Source organism: Eleginops maclovinus, chromosome 4, assembly GCF_036324505.1.
Source record: "Eleginops maclovinus isolate JMC-PN-2008 ecotype Puerto Natales chromosome 4, JC_Emac_rtc_rv5, whole genome shotgun sequence".
Taxonomy (NCBI): Eukaryota; Metazoa; Chordata; class Actinopteri; order Perciformes; family Eleginopidae; genus Eleginops; species Eleginops maclovinus.
In genome coordinates this window covers 1,556,116-1,574,903 of record NC_086352.1, presented here as the reverse complement: position 1 = coordinate 1,574,903, position 18,788 = coordinate 1,556,116, and the positions used below count along the sequence as shown (strand labels likewise).

The 18,788-nt window shown below is 45.4% G+C and overlaps 2 protein-coding genes across 4 annotated transcripts in view; one reads left to right on the top strand and one right to left on the bottom strand.

Annotated features, from left to right (window-relative positions):
- The window catches only part of LOC134862756 (beta-1,3-galactosyltransferase 1-like), a 9,470-nt gene extending 3,387 nt beyond the window's left edge, over nucleotides 1-6,083 (top strand). Inside the window, exon 2 of the mRNA XM_063880833.1 lies at nucleotides 3,256-6,083. Within this exon, the coding sequence (XP_063736903.1) occupies nucleotides 3,256-4,366 (1,111 nt within the window). The 3' untranslated portion in view covers nucleotides 4,367-6,083. The remainder of the gene's footprint in view (nucleotides 1-3,255) is intronic.
- A 3,244-nt stretch (nucleotides 6,084-9,327) lies between these two features.
- Nucleotides 9,328-18,788, bottom strand: part of LOC134862751 (zinc finger protein GLIS2-like) — a 38,066-nt gene continuing 28,605 nt past the window's right edge. For all 3 annotated transcript variants that reach the window (XM_063880826.1, XM_063880825.1, XM_063880827.1), the window contains exons 5-7: nucleotides 18,234-18,367; nucleotides 17,418-17,536; nucleotides 9,328-12,511 (exon numbers count right to left, since the gene is read on the bottom strand). In XM_063880826.1, the coding sequence (XP_063736896.1) occupies nucleotides 11,925-12,511; nucleotides 17,418-17,536; nucleotides 18,234-18,367 (840 nt within the window). In that variant the 3' untranslated portion in view covers nucleotides 9,328-11,924. The remainder of the gene's footprint in view (nucleotides 12,512-17,417; nucleotides 17,537-18,233; nucleotides 18,368-18,788) is intronic.

Below are 18,788 nucleotides of genomic sequence, written 5' to 3'. Positions count from 1 at the left end.
AAGCAGTCAGTCAGTATGGAGTAAAGGTGGTGTTAAAGCAGTCAGTCAGTATGGAGGAAAGGTGGTGTTAAAGCAGTCAGTCAGTGGAGTAAAGGTGGTGTTAAAGCAGTCAGTCAGTATGGAGTAAAGGTGGTGTTAAAGCAGTCAGTCAGTGGAGGAAAGGTGGTGTTAAAGCAGTCAGTCAGTATGGAGTAAAGGTGGTGTTAAAGCAGTCAGTCAGTATGGAGTAAAGGTGGTGTTAAAGCAGTCAGTCAGTGGAGGAAAGGTGGTGTTAAAGCAGTCAGTCAGTGGAGTAAAGGTGGTGTTAAAGCAGTCAGTCAGTATGGAGTAAAGGTGGTGTTAAAGCAGTCAGTCAGTATGGAGTAAAGGTGGTGTTAAAGCAGTCAGTCAGTGGAGTAAAGGTGGTGTTAAAGCAGTCAGTCAGTATGGAGTAAAGGTGGTGTTAGAGCAGTCAGTCAGTATGGAGTAAAGGTGGTGTTAGAGCAGTCAGTCAGTATGGAGTAAAGGTGGTGTTAAAGCAGTCAGTCAGTATGGAGTAAAGGTGGTGTTTAAAGCAGTCAGTCAGTGGAGTAAAGGTGGTGTTAAAGCAGTCAGTCAGTGGAGTAAAGGTGGTGTTAGAGCAGTCAGTCAGTATGGAGTAAAGGTGGTGTTAAAGCAGTCAGTCAGTGGAGTAAAGGTGGTGTTAAAGCAGTCAGTCAGTGGAGTAAAGGTGGTGTTAAAGCAGTCAGTCAGTATGGAATAAAGGTGGTGTTAAAGCAGTCAGTCAGTGGAGTAAAGGTGGTGTTAAAGCAGTCAGTCAGTGGAGTAAAGGTGGTGTTAAAGCAGTCAGTCAGTGGAGTAAAGGTGGTGTTAGAGCAGTCAGTCAGTATGGAGTAAAGGTGGTGTTAAAGCAGTCAGTCAGTGGAGTAAAGGTGGTGTTAAAGCAGTCAGTCAGTGGAGTAAAGGTGGTGTTAAAGCAGTCAGTCAGTATGGAATAAAGGTGGTGTTAAAGCAGTCAGTCAGTGGAGTAAAGGTGGTGTTAAAGCAGTCAGTCAGTGGAGTAAAGGTGGTGTTAAAGCAGTCAGTCAGTGGAGTAAAGGTGGTGTTAAAGCAGTCAGTCAGTATGGAGTAAAGGTGGTGTTAAAGCAGTCAGTCAGTATGGAGTAAAGGTGGTGTTAAAGCAGTCAGTCAGTATGGAGTAAAGGTGGTGTTAAAGCAGTCAGTCAGTATGGAGTAAAGGTGGTGTTAAAGCAGTCAGTCAGTATGGAGTAAAGGTGGTGTTAAAGCAGTCAGTCAGTATGGAATAAAGGTGGTGTTAAAGCAGTCAGTCAGTATGGAATAAAGGTGGTGTTAAAGCAGTCAGTCAGTGGAGTAAAGGTGGTGTTAAAGCAGTCAGTCAGTATGGAGTAAAGGTGGTGTTAAAGCAGTCAGTCAGTATGGAGTAAAGGTGGTGTTAAAGCAGTCAGTCAGTATGGAGTAAAGGTGGTGTTAAAGCAGTCAGTCAGTATGGAGTAAAGGTGGTGTTAAAGCAGTCAGTCAGTATGGAGTAAAGGTGGTGTTAAAGCAGTCAGTCAGTATGGAGTAAAGGTGGTGTTAAAGCAGTCAGTCAGTATGGAGTAAAGGTGGTGTTAAAGCAGTCAGTCAGTATGGAATAAAGGTGGTGTTAAAGCAGTCAGTCAGTATGGAATAAAGGTGGTGTTAAAGCAGTCAGTCAGTGGAGTAAAGGTGGTGTTAAAGCAGTCAGTCAGTATGGAGTAAAGGTGGTGTTAAAGCAGTCAGTCAGTATGGAGTAAAGGTGGTGTTAAAGCAGTCAGTCAGTATGGAGTAAAGGTGGTGTTAAAGCAGTCAGTCAGTATGGAGTAAAGGTGGTGTTAAAGCAGTCAGTCAGTATGGAGTAAAGGTGGTGTTAAAGCAGTCAGTCAGTGGAGTAAAGGGGATCAAACCCCAGTACATGGCCGCCTGCTCCACCCACTGAGCTATTGGACGGCTGTCTGACAAAAAAAATCTCAACATTTTAGATTTTTCAGAAAAAGTTTGAATTTCCTCAAATCCTAAAAAGGTTGAGACTTTGAATACAGTTTCATATTGAATGAAGTTATCACATGTTTTCACTTTCAACAATTACAACTTCAGAAACTGTTATTTTCAAAACCTAAAAACAGTTCTCCGGGAAAGTTAGGGAGCAGTTACGCTATCCGGCAGTACCAACAGGTCTGTTATTGGTCAGTATGCAGGTCTGTTATTGGTCAGTATGCAGGTCTGTTATTGGTCAGTATGCAGGTCTGTTATTGGTCAGTATGCAGGTCTGTTATTGGTCAGTATGCAGGTCTGTTATTGGTCAGTATGCAGGTCTGTTATTGGTCAGTATGCAGGTCTGTTATTGGTCAGTATGCAGGTCTGTTATTGGTCAGTATGCAGGTCTGTTATTGGTCAGTATGCAGGTCTGTTATTGGTCAGTATGCAGGTCTGTCATAGGTCAGTATGCAGGTCTGTTATTGGTCAGTATGCAGGTCTGTTATTGGTCAGTATGCAGGTCTGTTATTGGTCAGTATGCAGGTCTGTTATTGGTCAGTATGCAGGTCTGTTATTGGTCAGTATGCAGGTGTGTTATTGGTCAGTATGCAGGTCTGTTATTGGTCAGTATGCAGGTCTGTTATTGGTCAGTATGCAGGTCTGTTATTGGTCAGTATGCAGGTCTGTTATTGGTCAGTATGCAGGTCTGTTATTGGTCAGTATGCAGGTCTGTTATTGGTCAGTATGCAGGTCTGTTATTGGTCAGTATGCAGGTCTGTTATTGGTCAGTATGCAGGTGTGTTATTGGTCAGTATGCAGGTCTGTTATTGATCAGTATGCAGGTCTGTTATTGGTCAGTATGCAGGTCTGTTATTGGTCAGTATGCAGGTCTGTTATTGGTCAGTATGCAGGTCTGTTATTGGTCAGTATGCAGGTCTGTCATAGGTCAGTATGCAGGTCTGTTATTGGTCAGTATGCAGGTCTGTTATTGGTCAGTATGCAGGTCTGTTATTGGTCAGTATGCAGGTCTGTTATTGGTCAGTATGCAGGTCTGTTATTGATCAGTATGCAGATTTGGGTCAGGGGGGCCGAGGACGCTCTTGCCTAGCAGGCCCATTCAGTCACCCATACATAATTGGTGGCAATTTGACAAATGCAGATACACCCAGAGGTAGAGCAGTCATTGGCTCCATGGCTACTTTATACTTCCTGTTCCCCAGATGAGTGCCACATGTTTTAACTTTGCATTTCTTATCTTTAAAGACAACTGAAGAGGCTTTGGTTGAACCACGGCCTCCGGTACCTGCTCCTGTGCTGTCTGGCCCTGCTTGTATGGTTATCCAGCAACTCCCTGTCCTGGTGGGATGGCTTTCCACTCAAAGACCACAACCAGTGGTTTGTAAATACGGTTCAGCGCCCTCCTTCTTACCGTGACCGATCAAACAACACATTTGAACCAATTAAAACCACAGAAGGATCTACTGTCCCTCCTAATGTACCTCGTCCTGTGTCTACTACCCTACCTCCCAAGGGTCTTCAGTTCCATCAAGCCTACCCACGTAACTACCACTTCATAATGGATAACAAAGAAGTCTGCAAGACCAAGACCCCCTTACTGGTCTTGTTGGTTCCAGTGGCACCTAAGAACGTGGCGGCTCGGGACGCTATCCGGCAAACGTGGGGCAGCAGCAGTGAGGTTCGGGGGGATGTGGTGCTCACCCTGTTCATGCTGGGCCTCTATAGAGCAGCCGATGTGGATGTGGTGCAGGAGAAGCTTCAACAGGAGAACCTACTGCACCACGACTTGATCCAGAGTGACTTCCTGGACACTTACCTGAATCTGACAATCAAAACCATGGTGATCATGGACTGGCTGGTCACTCGCTGCCCCGAAGCAGCGTACGCCATGAAGGTGGACTCGGACATTTTCCTGAACATTGACAATTTAGTGATGATGCTACAGAAGCCAGACATCCCTAAGCTGAACTACCTGACCGGGATGCTCATGTGGCACAGGCCGGTCATCCGCTCAAAGAGCTCCAAGTGGTACGTCCCTGTGGAGATGTACCCGGAACCTTTCTACCCCACCTACACTCTGGGAATGGGATATGTCTTCTCCAACGATCTTCCAAAGAAGATTGTGGAGGCTTCAAAATCGGTCAATCACTTTACCATAGAGGACGCTTATGTTGGAGCTTGCATGAAAAAGTTGGGACTTTCGCCCCGACCTCCGCCCAATCCGTCCCAGTTCAGGGCCTATAACCAGAAGTATGATCGCTGCCAATACTCCAAGATCATCACTTACATCCTGGGGTCTCCCAAACAGCTGGTGGATTACTGGACAGACTTGAAGAGGCCTGAACCCCCTTGTTAGGACACTGACTGTCACCTGGATGCAGGAAACTGGAAGGTTGATTTATTTGTGTGTTTCTTTTGGGGGGGCAATAGCTCAATCCGTATGGATTGGAAATGGAAGGATCCCGGCTCCTAGACTGGACAAAATACCAAGTGTAAACTCGTACCATGTATCATTCCGCCTCCGGAGCACTGCCAGGGTTTTGTACTGCCTTTGAGCATGGCACCAGACCCCACACTGCTCTGATAACAACAGAAATGAGAATTTGTGGTCCCCAACGGGAAAACAGGTTTCTCATCTGCAGTAAAGAAATGGTCATGAGATACTTTCTTGACTTTTGATCAATCAGAGCAGAGTGGGCTCTGGTTTCAGACAGAGGGCAAAAAGATGTGCTGCAAATAAAGAGCTTTTTAAACATTAAAGCATGGAGACATGTCCCTGTAAAAAATGAACTGATATACACCTGAACATCAGCAGGAGATGTCCTTTTAAAACTTGATCTGGTTCTGGCTTAGTTTCACACCTTCGGTCCCCCATAGCAGAGTCACAGTAATATATGGAATCCTTAACACCATCAGAAGAGAAGAAGAAGGAACCCTTACTGGTCCCACAGAGGGGAAATTCACATCCTGCATGTGACCCATCCCAGTGTTAGGAGCAGCGGGCTGCCATATGTACAGCGGTGCAGGGTAGGGAACGGTGCCTTGCTCAGGGACACCACGGTCGCACTTGGTCTTGGGGAGTTGAACTGGTGACTTTCCAGTTCCCAGGCTAAGTCCCTATGGCCTATGGACACCACCCATTATCAGAGTAATTACACAGGTCTGTAAATCCTGTGGATCCCCCCGTAAGAACATAACTCAAACAAAATGGACACTGCTTTATGTGTTCTTATACTGCTGTTTTTTTAAAGTTAAACTGGTCCTAACTCAAATATATTTTTTATAGCTGTGTTTTTATTCCAGTTCCAGTTAAACACTTTAGGAATGGAAATGCAAACTTAGTGAGGACTCGAGTTCTAGGGTGTGAAACACGCTCAGCAGGGATTCTGTCACCAGCACGTGTTAGAGGGCGGTGGCTCAGGAGGTGCAGCAGGTCTCTGGATCATCAATGCCAGGATGTACAGTGTGGTTGTGAGGAAGTTGACTCAGAAGGTGAAAGAAATATTTGCAAGAGGATTATTTATAAAGGATGCAGAAACCAGGGCTGTGTGGTTGGGCAGCTCTCTTACTCTCATGTGGTAACGCTACCTTTACTGAACCTTACTTCAAACTTCTTCTGTCCTCAGTTTAGTTTGTAGAAACCAAATAAGTACCTCACAGTGTTCACACAGGAGGATACAGGGTATGGAGTTACAGATTCAAACCGGTTTAGAGAGATACCTGCGGACCAGCATTTCTCCACTTCCTCTATCAGGACTGAGGCATGCCGGGAATGCTGTACTTGTGCTGTTGTTTTCCCTCCTACTCTTTTCTCTTCTCCCCCTCTCTTCACTGCAGCTGATCAGTACCTGCTGGTGCACCTGAGACTGACAGCTGACTGGAGAAACGGCAGCTTCAGAAAGGATGCAGACACAGAGACACAGATGTTCCAAAACACATGAAACAAACCTCTGCAGCAGCTTGAGGAAACATCCAGCCTATCCACCTTGTATCATTTATTCCAACATTGTTGTAGAATTCTTCTTCTTTGACATTTCTACAGAAGCTGAAATTAAAGGGAATTTAAAAACTGACTTCATATTTTTTTACAGCCCATATCTTCCTGTGAATCCATCCGTCGTTTATTAACCTTTGACTGTTGTCACTAACTACTAACTGAAACTACTTTTCTACTGTTTACTATTACTGATTAACTTTTACAATCTATCATCACGAGTGTTGGGCAAGTGACTTCCAGCATGTAATCCAGTACCTGTTCCTGATTCCTGTCTTCTTACAGTGATAAGGGACATTACATCATCACTGTCTCTGAACTGTGATGCGTTACTCTACTCTGAGTTACTCTGAGTCACTCTCACCAGAATAACCTCTAAAGTTTGGCTTTAAATGCTAACATGTAGTTTACTGCAGCTCATTAATTAAAGCTCTCTATCTGGCAGTACATGCTGAACATGAGGAAAGAGCTAGAGGTTAAACTCCTGCTCCGTTTCAGTGGGCTGGATAATATGTGATACCGGTACCGTGACGTCTCTGTGTGTCATTAATAACATGTGAGTGGAGCCTCTGCACGGCCCTGTGACCTGCTGGATAGGAACCAGTCTCTATGCAGCGTTAGCTCACCTGGTCCTTGGTGTGTTAACGGGGATTTGGCTGACGAGCTTTCTGAAAGCCGGAGATTCCACAGAGGACAGAGGCTGCAGATCTTCAACACTCTGCCACGAGACTCTGAAGGTCTCTGGGTTCAAGCAGCAGACCCAGAGAGAGAGACCTTCTGTTGCTTCAGTCTGCAGCTCTGCATGGTCAGTCTGCAGCTCTGCATGGTGAGCCTGCAGCTCTGCATGGTGAGCCTGCAGCTCTGCATGGTGAGCCTGCAGCTCTGCATTGTGAATCTGTTCCTGCAGCTCTGCATGGTGAATCTGTTCCTGCAGCTCTGCATGGTGAGTCTGCAGCTCTGCATGGTGAATCTGTTCCTGCAGCTCTGCATGGTGAGCCTGTTCCTGCAGCTCTGCATGGTGAGTCTGCAGCTCTGCATGGTGAATCTGTTCCTGCAGCTCTGCATGGTGAATCTGTTCCTGCAGCTCTGCATGGTGAGTCTGCAGCTCTGCATGGTGAATCTGTTCCTGCAGCTCTGCATGGTGAATCTGTTCCTGCAGCTCTGCATGGTGAGTCTGCAGCTCTGCATGGTGAGCCTGCAGCTCTGCATGGTGAGCCTGCAGCTCTGCATTGTGAATCTGTTCCTGCAGCTCTGCATGGTGAATCTGTTCCTGCAGCTCTGCATGGTGAGTCTGCAGCTCTGCATGGTGAATCTGTTCCTGCAGCTCTGCATGGTGAGCCTGTTCCTGCAGCTCTGCATGGTGAGTCTGCAGCTCTGCATGGTGATGTCTGCAGCTCTGCATGGTGAGCCTGTTCCTGCAGCTGCATGGTGAATCTGTTCCTGCAGCCCTCTGAACCAATAGGAAACCGGCTCACTGAGTTAATATTCACAGTTGTTCTCTGGTGTCAGAATGTCTCGTGATGTTTGTGAGTTCTTAGAAAGTGTAAAATGTGTTGTAACTGTTACTGAGAATTGTAACGGGTATTATATTACCCACATTTCAGAAGTACTGCGTTATATTACTGCGTTACAGCAAAGAGTAATACATTACTGTAACTGTAAACACAACTCTGATCATCTATTCATTTAAAGTTTGAAACTTTTCCATTTTTCATACGCAGAAATGGTTTTGCTCGTCAGTTTATTTTCCATTCTTTTTCCTTTTTCAAACTTTCTTTATTTTATTTAATATTTTGGAGCATTTCTCAAAATGTCTAAATTGTATTTAAATTAAACTGAAATATATTTGTTTTAAATCAAAATTCATTTTCAACAAAGTCTATGTTTAAATATTTGCTCTTTTTGAATCTTTTCACATCTTTCTTCCAAATTCTAACATTAAATCAAACTCATACCTGCAAACTCAGAAGGGCTGAAAAAGGTGACAAACTAAACCGTTGTAGGGGGGTCTGGGGGCATCCCCCCCCCAGCCAAATTTAGCTATTTTAACATGTAAATGAAGCATTCTGGTGTACTCCCATCAGAAAGTAAAGGGAAAAGACAACCTGTTCTTATGGTAACAATGGCACAGTTATTGACCCGTAAACTGGTGAAAAGCATTCAGGACAGGTCAACAGTAAATCCCACTGGCCAAATTTGGCAACATATCAACATAATATTATTTCCATTGTTTCCTCCTTTTGGCCCGGACCAGCCTTTCAAGGGCCCGCTTTCGCTGCTTGGCAATGTGCCTCTTTCGGGCCCCACTATCGTTCTCCACCACCTCTGCCCTGTTACTAGCAGCACTGGTAGATGGCTGGCAGCCAAACTCAACCCTCCTTTCTCTGATTACAAGCTGATTTTCCTGTCGTTGGGCTTTGTCCCTAGTTCCAGCTGCACTAATGTTAGAACACAACCTCCTATCTACCTCCCCAAACTTCAAATCATCCCTTCTGAACATTTCCACCCCAGTCTGGTTCCTGGTCTGCAAAGTGTATTTAACAGTCTGCACAGCACTGAGGGTGGAGATCTTCATTGACGTTGATCGTTGATCAATGATGGTCCCCATGACACTGATATCAGGTAACAGGACGCATGCTGTGGAGATCAGCCTTCACAAACGTCTTCTTCGTCTTCGCATTGAACGAGGTGACGTAGAACAGGGTCTAGCTAGGCTAACTTTAACACAATTCACTGAGGTTAGCTAGCAACCTAACAAGCTGATAAGCTGAAGCATGTTAATACACTTTATTTGGCTAACATAATTTTACTTCAGCAACGTTAAAATGATACAGCATACAATGTTTTTGCCAGATTAGCTGCTACTAGACCTACCTCAAAACTTGTATCTGTAACGTATCCCGAAAATTGTCCAGAAGAACCACTCGCTGACGACTGAGCACTCCACTCCAAGAGGGACCGATGGGTAAAAGCGCTGTGGTTTATCTTGCTTATGATTGGTCGGTGGTCGTGGAACGCGAGTCATTTGAACAAAGATTTTATTTATTGTGAAGATAGCAAACTTGTTTCTTGCTCATTATACAGTCCGTTATACAGTCTATGGTTGGTCGGTCAGTCGTCGGTCAGCCCCCCCCCCCCCCCAAAAAAAACTCTTCGGATCTACACGATTCACGTTAATGACATATTTTGAGTTGAAAACGGCGAATTTCGCCGAAAGGTGACTAGATTGCAGGTATGCAAACTCAAAGGAAGAATAGTTTCTGAGATTGTTCACATAAACTCAGAAAGGGAGGTTCACTGGAAATCAACAGAGACACAAACAATGACTGTTTTCATTTTTGAGTTTATTGACTTTAAGTCATTGTCCTGAAAGTCTAAGGTCGAGTTGCTCAGTTTCGCATGTTTAAAAGGTAATGAAAAGCACATTTATAAAAGAGTGTAAATAGTTCTTGTATATTGAGTCAGAACACAAGGCACTTGGACACCTTTACTGACTGATGAGCATCAACACTGTGCAAACAGGAAGTTCATAAGTCAACATGGATACTGGCCGCATGCAGCCATCGTCAAACAAAGACACACTGGCTCTCTCTTTGTGCAGCGAGTGTGTTCACTGCCTGACACACACCTTTGTCGCCCTGCGTCCAGGTGCCAGGCGGATCCTGAGCAGATCGTTGTCAGGAAATGAATAATAGATCAAAGAAGGAGCGACAGAAAACTGTAGGGTCACACATCAAACCCACAGTCAGTTACGTCACCACAGTTTCTCTCTTGTGACTTTCAGAAATCACGCGTTCAGACAGCCAGGCTCCTGTTCTCCGTCAGGGGACTCTTTACGAGCACCGCAGAGATTACTGCGTCTTAAAGCATCATCATTCATCCTGTGGAGAGGTACTGAAGCAGGTGCAGGTCAGGGGCGGCACTTTAAAGAGTCCTCTCCTGCTGATGTTCAGGTGTATATCAGTATGTAGTGTCTCTACTTTAAAGAGTCCTCTCCTGCTGATGTTCAGGTGTATATCAGTATGTAGTGTCTCTACTTTAAAGAGTCCTCTCCTGCTGATGTTCAGGTGTATATCAGTATGTAGAGTCTCTACTTTAAAGAGTCCTCTCCTGCTGATGTTCAGGTGTATATCAGTATGTAGTGTCTCTACTTTAAAGAGTCCTCTCCTGCTGATGTTCAGGTGTATATCAGTATGTAGTGTCTCTACTTTAAAGAGTCCTCTCCTGCTGATGTTCAGGTGTATATCAGTATGTAGAGTCTCTACTTTAAAGAGTCCTCTCCTGCTGATGTTCAGGTGTATATCAGTATGTAGTGTCTCTACTTTAAAGAGTCCTCTCCTGCTGATGTTCAGGTGTATATCAGTATGTAGTGTCTCTACTTTAAAGAGTCCTCTCCTGCTGATGTTCAGGTGTATATCAGTATGTAGAGTCTCTACTTTAAAGAGTCCTCTCCTGCTGATGTTCAGGTGTATATCAGTATGTAGTGTCTCTACTTTAAAGAGTCCTCTCCTGCTGATGTTCAGGTGTATATCAGTATGTAGTGTCTCTACTTTAAAGAGTCCTCTTCTTCTACATGCATCAACACCTATAGAACACACTACAGGAGAGGGAACACTACAGGAAGCAGAATAGGGACTCTTTAATGAACCCGATCCTTTTGAAATGACTCACTGCAGAGTACTCAGATGTGAGTAGCCGGTAAAGTGTAAACAATACTCTGTTACAAGTAAAAGTCCTTCAGTACAAAAACATACAAAAATACAATAGAATTTGCATCAAAATGTACTTAAAGTAAAAGTACTCGTGATGTGTATTGGCCAGTGGAGTGTAACCACTGTACTCAAGAGAATGTAGTACAAGTACTTTTTTATCTTGGTACTTTTGTTTTCTGGCACTTTATACCTCTACTGAACACATCTCAGAGGGAACCGCAGGATGTGTTCAGATACTGAATATCAAACCAGAATGACATCATCCAATAAAGCTGTCTTGTGTATTTGTGATAACTCCTGAGCATCGTACTATTCTGTAAATACAACACCTTCTGCATAAGGAGTACTTTTGAAACTTTGAATACATTTTGCTCATGTATACTTTTACTCAAGTATTGTTTCGATCTCTTTTACTCGGAGCATCTTCAGTCTGTGGGAGCGTTACTGATGGAAAGGTGCTTCTAGAACAGAGTGGAGCAGCATTAAAGGGAAATGCTCCAGTAAAGTTCCTCAAAAAGTACAGTATGAGTAAATGTACTGCAGTACTGTCTGACTCAAACCAGAGCAGCGTCTAAACAGTTCCAGCGGATAAATACCCTGTAAACAGTTTCATAAAAATGACCACAGAAATGTGTTTTCATGAGGGGCTCCATTGTGTGGGAGTGGCTGTCAGAGATTCCAATGATTTACACCTCGTTCTGAAGCCTTTCATTGCACAAGCTCTGCCTGCAGGACGCATCCAGGCTGCTGTGTTATTGGCTGTGGAGAAGTCTCTTCATGCTGCATAAATTATGGACAGACTTTATTCCTCGTTGCTCCCCAGCATCCTGCATCACCACATGTACTTTAGTTATGAGCGGCAGTTTGAGGAGGTTGTCAAAAGTAAAAAGTAGAAAATGGTTAGTGCGTGTGCCCTTCCATGACCTGCGTTAGTTCAGCCGATGGTCCACGAAGGGAAAGAGTGAAGAAAGTGGAAGGAAAACAAATACTGAAGGGTCAGCGGCCTCACCGTGAAGGCTGGTTCCTGGTTCCAGGCGAGGGAACTCACCCTTTAAAGCGTCAGAATAATGCAACCTGATCAGGCGTTGTTCACTCAACACACACACACACACACACACACACACACACACACACACACACACACACACACACACACACACACACACACACACACACACACACACACACACACAAAGGTGCACATCCTATCAAACAACAGCTGGTTTGAGCAGCAGGGCCCTCTGGGGAACCAGTACCCAGGACAGAGGGTCCCTTCGTCCGGGTCCCCCCCCTGCAGACAGATTTAATGCCTCCACTTCCTCCTCTTCCTCTTCCTCTTCCTCCTCTCTGTTCGACACCCCCCTACCCAAAGCCCCCAGCCCCAGAATGGATGCCGCTGAGAGTCCGAAGTGTATCAGGGGGGAGTCGGAGAGGCCGAGGGGCCCCATGCAGCCAAGGCGGCAGTAAGCGGAGAGAGGCGCCCCGAAGCCCCCCAAAAAGGCCCCAGGGAGGAGGAAACGGGCCCCGCCAAGAGGGGGCGCTTCACCCTGCTGGAGCCCCAGGAGTCCCCCCGCCAGGCGGCCCGTGGCAGCCCCTTGCTCCGGGGCCACAAAGTGCCCGTGGGCCTTGATGTGCTTGCGCAGCGAGCTGGGGTCGGTGTAGCGCTTCAGGCAGCCGGACATCTTGCAGCCGTACGGTTTGTCCACGTAGTGAGTCCGGGTGTGCTTGAAGCGGTCGCTGGAGTTAGAGTAGCGCTTGCTGCAGCCTTCATACGGACACAGGTAGGGCTTCTCTCCTGGGGGGCAGAGGGACACCAGAGACAGGGACACTGGCTTTAGAACTCAAAGAGGACATATCCTGTTCAGGTGTATATCAGTATGTAGTGTCTCTACTTTAAAGAGTCCTCTCCTGCTGATGTTCAGGTGTATATCAGTATGTAGTGTCTCTACTTTAAAGAGTCCTCTCCTGCTGATGTTCAGGTGTATATCAGTATGTAGCGTCTCTACTTTAAAGAGTCCTCTCCTGCTGATGTTCAGGTGTATATCAGTATGTAGCATCTCCTTTAAAGAGTCCTCTCCTGCTGATGTTCAGGTGTATATCAGTATGTAGAGTCTCTACTTTAAAGAGTCCTCTCCTGCTGATGTTCAGGTGTATATCAGTATGTAGTGTCTCTACTTTAAAGAGTCCTCTCCTGCTGATGTTCAGGTGTATATCAGTATGTAGTGTCTCTACTTTAAAGAGTCCTCTCCTGCTGATGTTCAGGTGTATATCAGTATGTAGTGTCTCTACTTTAAAGAGTCCTCTCCTGCTGATGTTCAGGTGTATATCAGTATGTAGTGTCTCTACTTTAAAGAGTCCTCTCCTGCTGATGTTCAGGTGTATATCAGTATGTAGTGTCTCTACTTTAAAGAGTCCTCTCCTGCTGATGTTCAGGTGTATATCAGTATGTAGAGTCTCTACTTTAAAGAGTCCTCTCCTGCTGATGTTCAGGTGTATATCAGTATGTAGAGTCTCTACTTTAAAGAGTCCTCTCCTGCTGATGTTCAGGTGTATATCAGTATGTAGTGTCTCTACTTTAAAGAGTCCTCTCCTGCTGATGTTCAGGTGTATATCAGTATGTAGTGTCTCTACTTTAAAGAGTCCTCTCCTGCTGATGTTCAGGTGTATATCAGTATGTAGTGTCTCTACTTTAAAGAGTCCTCTCCTGCTGATGTTCAGGTGTATATCAGTATGTAGAGTCTCTACTTTAAAGAGTCCTCTCCTGCTGATGTTCAGGTGTATATCAGTATGTAGTGTCTCTACTTTAAAGAGTCCTCTCCTGCTGATGTTCAGGTGTATATCAGTATGTAGTGTCTCTACTTTAAAGAGTCCTCTCCTGCTGATGTTCAGGTGTATATCAGTATGTAGAGTCTCTACTTTAAAGAGTCCTCTCCTGCTGATGTTCAGGTGTATATCAGTATGTAGTGTCTCTACTTTAAAGAGTCCTCTCCTGCTGATGTTCAGGTGTATATCAGTATGTAGTGTCTCTACTTTAAAGAGTCCTCTCCTGCTGATGTTCAGGTGTATATCAGTATGTAGAGTCTCTACTTTAAAGAGTCCTCTCCTGCTGATGTTCAGGTGTATATCAGTATGTAGCGTCTCTACTTTAAAGAGTCCTCTCCTGCTGATGTTCAGGTGTATATCAGTATGTAGTGTCTCTACTTTAAAGAGTCCTCTCCTGCTGATGTTCAGGTGTATATCAGTATGTAGTGTCTCTACTTTAAAGAGTCCTCTCCTGCTGATGTTCAGGTGTATATCAGTATGTAGTGTCTCTCCTTTAAAGAGTCCTCTCCTGCTGATGTTCAGGTGTATATCAGTATGTAGTGTCTCTACTTTAAAGAGTCCTCTCCTGCTGATGTTCAGGTGTATATCAGTATGTAGTGTCTCTACTTTAAAGAGTCCTCTCCTGCTGATGTTCAGGTGTATATCAGTATGTAGAGTCTCTACTTTAAAGAGTCCTCTCCTGCTGATGTTCAGGTGTATATCAGTATGTAGTGTCTCTACTTTAAAGAGTCCTCTCCTGCTGATGTTCAGGTGTATATCAGTATGTAGAGTCTCTACTTTAAAGAGTCCTCTCCTGCTGATGTTCAGGTGTATATCAGTATGTAGTGTCTCTACTTTAAAGAGTCCTCTCCTGCTGATGTTCAGGTGTATATCAGTATGTAGAGTCTCTACTTTAAAGAGTCCTCTCCTGCTGATGTTCAGGTGTATATCAGTATGTAGCGTCTCTACTTTAAAGAGTCCTCTCCTGCTGATGTTCAGGTGTATATCAGTATGTAGTGTCTCTACTTTAAAGAGTCCTCTCCTGCTGATGTTCAGGTGTATATCAGTATGTAGCGTCTCTACTTTAAAGAGTCCTCTCCTGCTGATGTTCAGGTGTATATCAGTATGTAGCATCTCCTTTAAAGAGTCCTCTCCTGCTGATGTTCAGGTGTATATCAGTATGTAGAGTCTCTACTTTAAAGAGTCCTCTCCTGCTGATGATCAGGTGTATATCAGTATGTAGAGTCTCTACTTTAAAGAGTCCTCTCCTGCTGATGTTCAGGTGTATATCAGTATGTAGTGTCTCTACTTTAAAGAGTCCTCTCCTGCTGATGTTCAGGTGTATATCAGTATGTAGTGTCTCTACTTTAAAGAGTCCTCTCCTGCTGATGTTCAGGTGTATATCAGTATGTAGTGTCTCTACTTTAAAGAGTCCTCTCCTGCTGATGTTCAGGTGTATATCAGTATGTAGAGTCTCTACTTTAAAGAGTCCTCTCCTGCTGATGTTCAGGTGTATATCAGTATGTAGTGTCTCTACTTTAAAGAGTCCTCTCCTGCTGACGTTGATACAAAAACAATGTCTCGCCACGTCTTGTAACGGGAGTCTCAAACCGGAATAACGGGTATACGACTCTTTGTTTCCGATCAGGGACTAAAGGAGGGAACAACAGAGCTGTGATAATGACCCGTCCCACAAAGACCTTCAGTCGGTCCTCACTCGTCATGCTGCCACTGAAACATGTTCTAACCCTGTTGTAATGCTGCTAGAAAACACCTACACACACACACACACACACACACACACACACACACACACACACACACACACACACACACACCTGCAGAGCTGCAGAGCTGCAGAGTCACACGCTCTGACCAACATGTGCACGTCCTCCCCTCTGGTGCTCATTCATTCCTTCTTCCTTCTGTCTCGGTACGCATCACTCTATAACCAGCATGGCCCCCGGTAGACCCCCTCACATATTACATCACTGACTATAACCCCCCCCCGTGTTAATACCTGTGCAACACATATCTGGCTGCTATACTTCTATCTGTGTGTATTTTGTAAACTGTGTGCTTCTTGTATATATTGTCAGTATGTGGGTAACATGAAGCTGTCTCTCTCTGCTGTAACAATGAACATGTCCCCTCTGTGGGACAATCAGAGGTATTCTGATTCTGAATTTGGTGAAATCTACAGACGCAACCAGAAAGTTATGAGTCAAAACGGTCACCATACCGATGCGTTGAATAAAGCCCCTGAGAGCTCCACTTGTTGCTGCTCTGGTTGGCGTTCAGTGCGTCACACGGATCTGTCTGACCTGGTGTTGTTTTGACAACAGACGACAGAGAACTGTCCTTCATCCCGCTGTATTATCACACGCCAACATCATGAGGGTTGAATATGATCAGACAGTTAGGAGACATGTTGGGTCCAGCCTCAGTGTTCCTCATGTGTTGGCATGTTTCGTTTCTCTGCCGTTTAAACAGGAGGACAGTAACTCAAGTCCGTGGCCTAGTTTCTACATTCACACACCACCAGGTCTCCATGCTTTAATGGTCAGAAAGCTCTTTATTTCTCTCATACAGCCCCGCTTTTCACCCTCTGTCTGAAACCAGAGCCCAGTCTGCTCTGATTAACTGCTCCCCTGGCCATAAACGAATGGCTTTACCGAGTGTTATCACACATTCATACAGTAACTGTTGAAATGTTCCCTCTGCACCAACGATGTCAACCTCAATATGATTTGCGTGAACAGAGTGAGAATCCGTGTGCAAATATGAAACACCTTCCACAAACACAAAAGAAATACATGGGAACTTAATTGTGTCAAGGTGGGGGAAATAGGAAGGACCCAAGTCCAGCACAAGGAGGAGGAATACCGATTCAAACCAAAAGCGAGCTTTCATTATAAAAGCTGTTTAACAAAAATACAAAGTTTGGGAAATCCAGGACATGGGAAAACATCGGACTTGACACATGAAGGACGACAACGAACTGATAAGGAACACAAAGGAGAGCAGGACTAAATACTAACACACTAATCACAACACAAGACACAGCTGGGGAGGGAGGCAGAAACGCGAGGGCAACAGGTGACAACAATGAGACAATCAGACACAAGGGAACCCAGAGACAGGAAGTAAAACTACACCAGACACAACGGAGGGAGAACATTTCCAAATAAAACAGGAAACTCCAAACACAAAACAAGGATATTGACAAACTGTAAATCTTTTTAAAAAAGGAGCTGAATGCTTCAGATGACCCAGGTTATTGATCGGGTCACACTCGTCAGATTTCCTCCAGCCCCTCTGCAGTGGACCCCCACAGTGAGGGGGCTGAATGGTGTGAAAGGCTAATAGAGAGGGGAGACTGAACCACTCCCAGAGGGGATACTAAGCTGAACACACACTGAACTGTACACACTATCACATCCACCCAGGCTGTTATTTGTACTCTGCATCAGCGGCAACAAAAGGTGTATTTGTCCAGCAGAGTGAAATGAGGTGTGGCCTGAAGGAAACACTACTTCAGAGCTATGATGGAGGGCCACATTATGTGCTGATACTTTGCACAGCATCAGCAGCTCTATCAAACCTGAAAGGAACTGCTCTTAAGCTTTTGATTGAACTGTTATCTACAGTTATGACACAGCTTCATTATACTCGATTCTGATTGGAGGTTGTTGATACTCCATAACACACCGCTGCTCAGCACAAGGGAGGGACAGACAGGAAGTGTGTGTGTGTGTGTGTGTGTGTGTGTGTGTGTGTGTATATGTGTGTGTGTGTGTGTGTGTGTGTGTGTGTGTGTGTGTGTGTGTGTGTGTGTGTGTGTGTGTGTGTGTGTGTGTGTGTGTGTGTGTGTGTGTGTGTGTGTGTGTGTTGCTCACCTGTGTGTGAGCGGGTGTGTATCTTCAGGTTCTCCAGGCGTGAAAAGCTCTTGTTGCAGGTGGGACAGTGGTGTGGCTTCTCATTGGTGTGTGTGCGGATATGAATCAGCATTTTATACCTGTCAATCATAAAGCACATTCTGTTAACACACACACACACACACACACACACACACACACACACACACACACACACACACACACACACACACACACACACACACACACACACACACACACACACACACACACACACACACACACACATACACTACTTTTCATGGGACATGATCTGTATCATGTTGTCCAGTAGTGGCTCAGTCACTAGGGGTTTGGACTGGGAATCGTAGGGTCGCCGGTTCAAGTCCCCGAACAGACTTGAAATATGGAAAGGCAAGGCACCGGACACCTCCAATCCCCCCTCCCCATTGCTCCCCGAGCGCTGCACAATAGCTGCCCACTGCTCCTAGTACTAGGATGGGTTAAATGCAGAGGACCAATTTCACTGTGTGTGCTCTGCTGTGTGCATGTGACAATACAGAGGGTTTCATCCTCCCATTCTATCTATCTGTCTGTATGTGTTCTGAAGGCCCGGCTGCTGATCTCTGTGTTCGCAGCTCATAGATCAAGTCACGGGATGCAGGACCAACAGGATCAGAAAGCGGAGCCCGGGTCAGAAAGTCACACCATGGGAACATTTGCATGACGCATGCCGCGCTGAACGAGCCAAAGAGAGACGAGCGGAGAGAGGGTGCACACATGTAGAGCACACATGTAGAGCGGTGTTTGCAGGGTGTGTGAGGTGTGTGTGTTTACCTGGCGTTGAAGCCCCTTCCGTTACGCTGGCAGCCCTCCCACTGGCAGCAGTACCCACAATCCTTTTCAGGTTTCACGTGGAAGTCGTTGATGTGGTCGACCAGCTCCTGCAGTGAGGCGAACAGCAGGCGGCACTGCACAGAGACGGGGGGGGGGGGGGGGAAGGGGGATAATAAAACAGATATCACATGAACAAGTGAGCAGACCCACCGGACACCCATCCCCTGTTTATTCTCCGTAAACACAAAGCTGTCTCGGCCGTCTGACCAGACATCGGACCTTTTCATTGCATTGTGGTTTGAAGGGGCACGCCCCCAGAGGAAGGAGCAGGGACCCTGATACTGGTTTAGACTAAACCCTGAAGTACTGTTGATATCTTTTATAAATTAAAAAAACAAATACTGCAAAAGAACTACTGAACGAAATACCGGCTTCTGTATTTCATGTTTATTTTTACACCATTATCTCAAACGGTTTTTTAACCCTGGTTTATTGTGCCACTCTCATAAGGCCCCAGCCGGACCCCCCAGTAACAAAAGGTACAGAACCCCCACT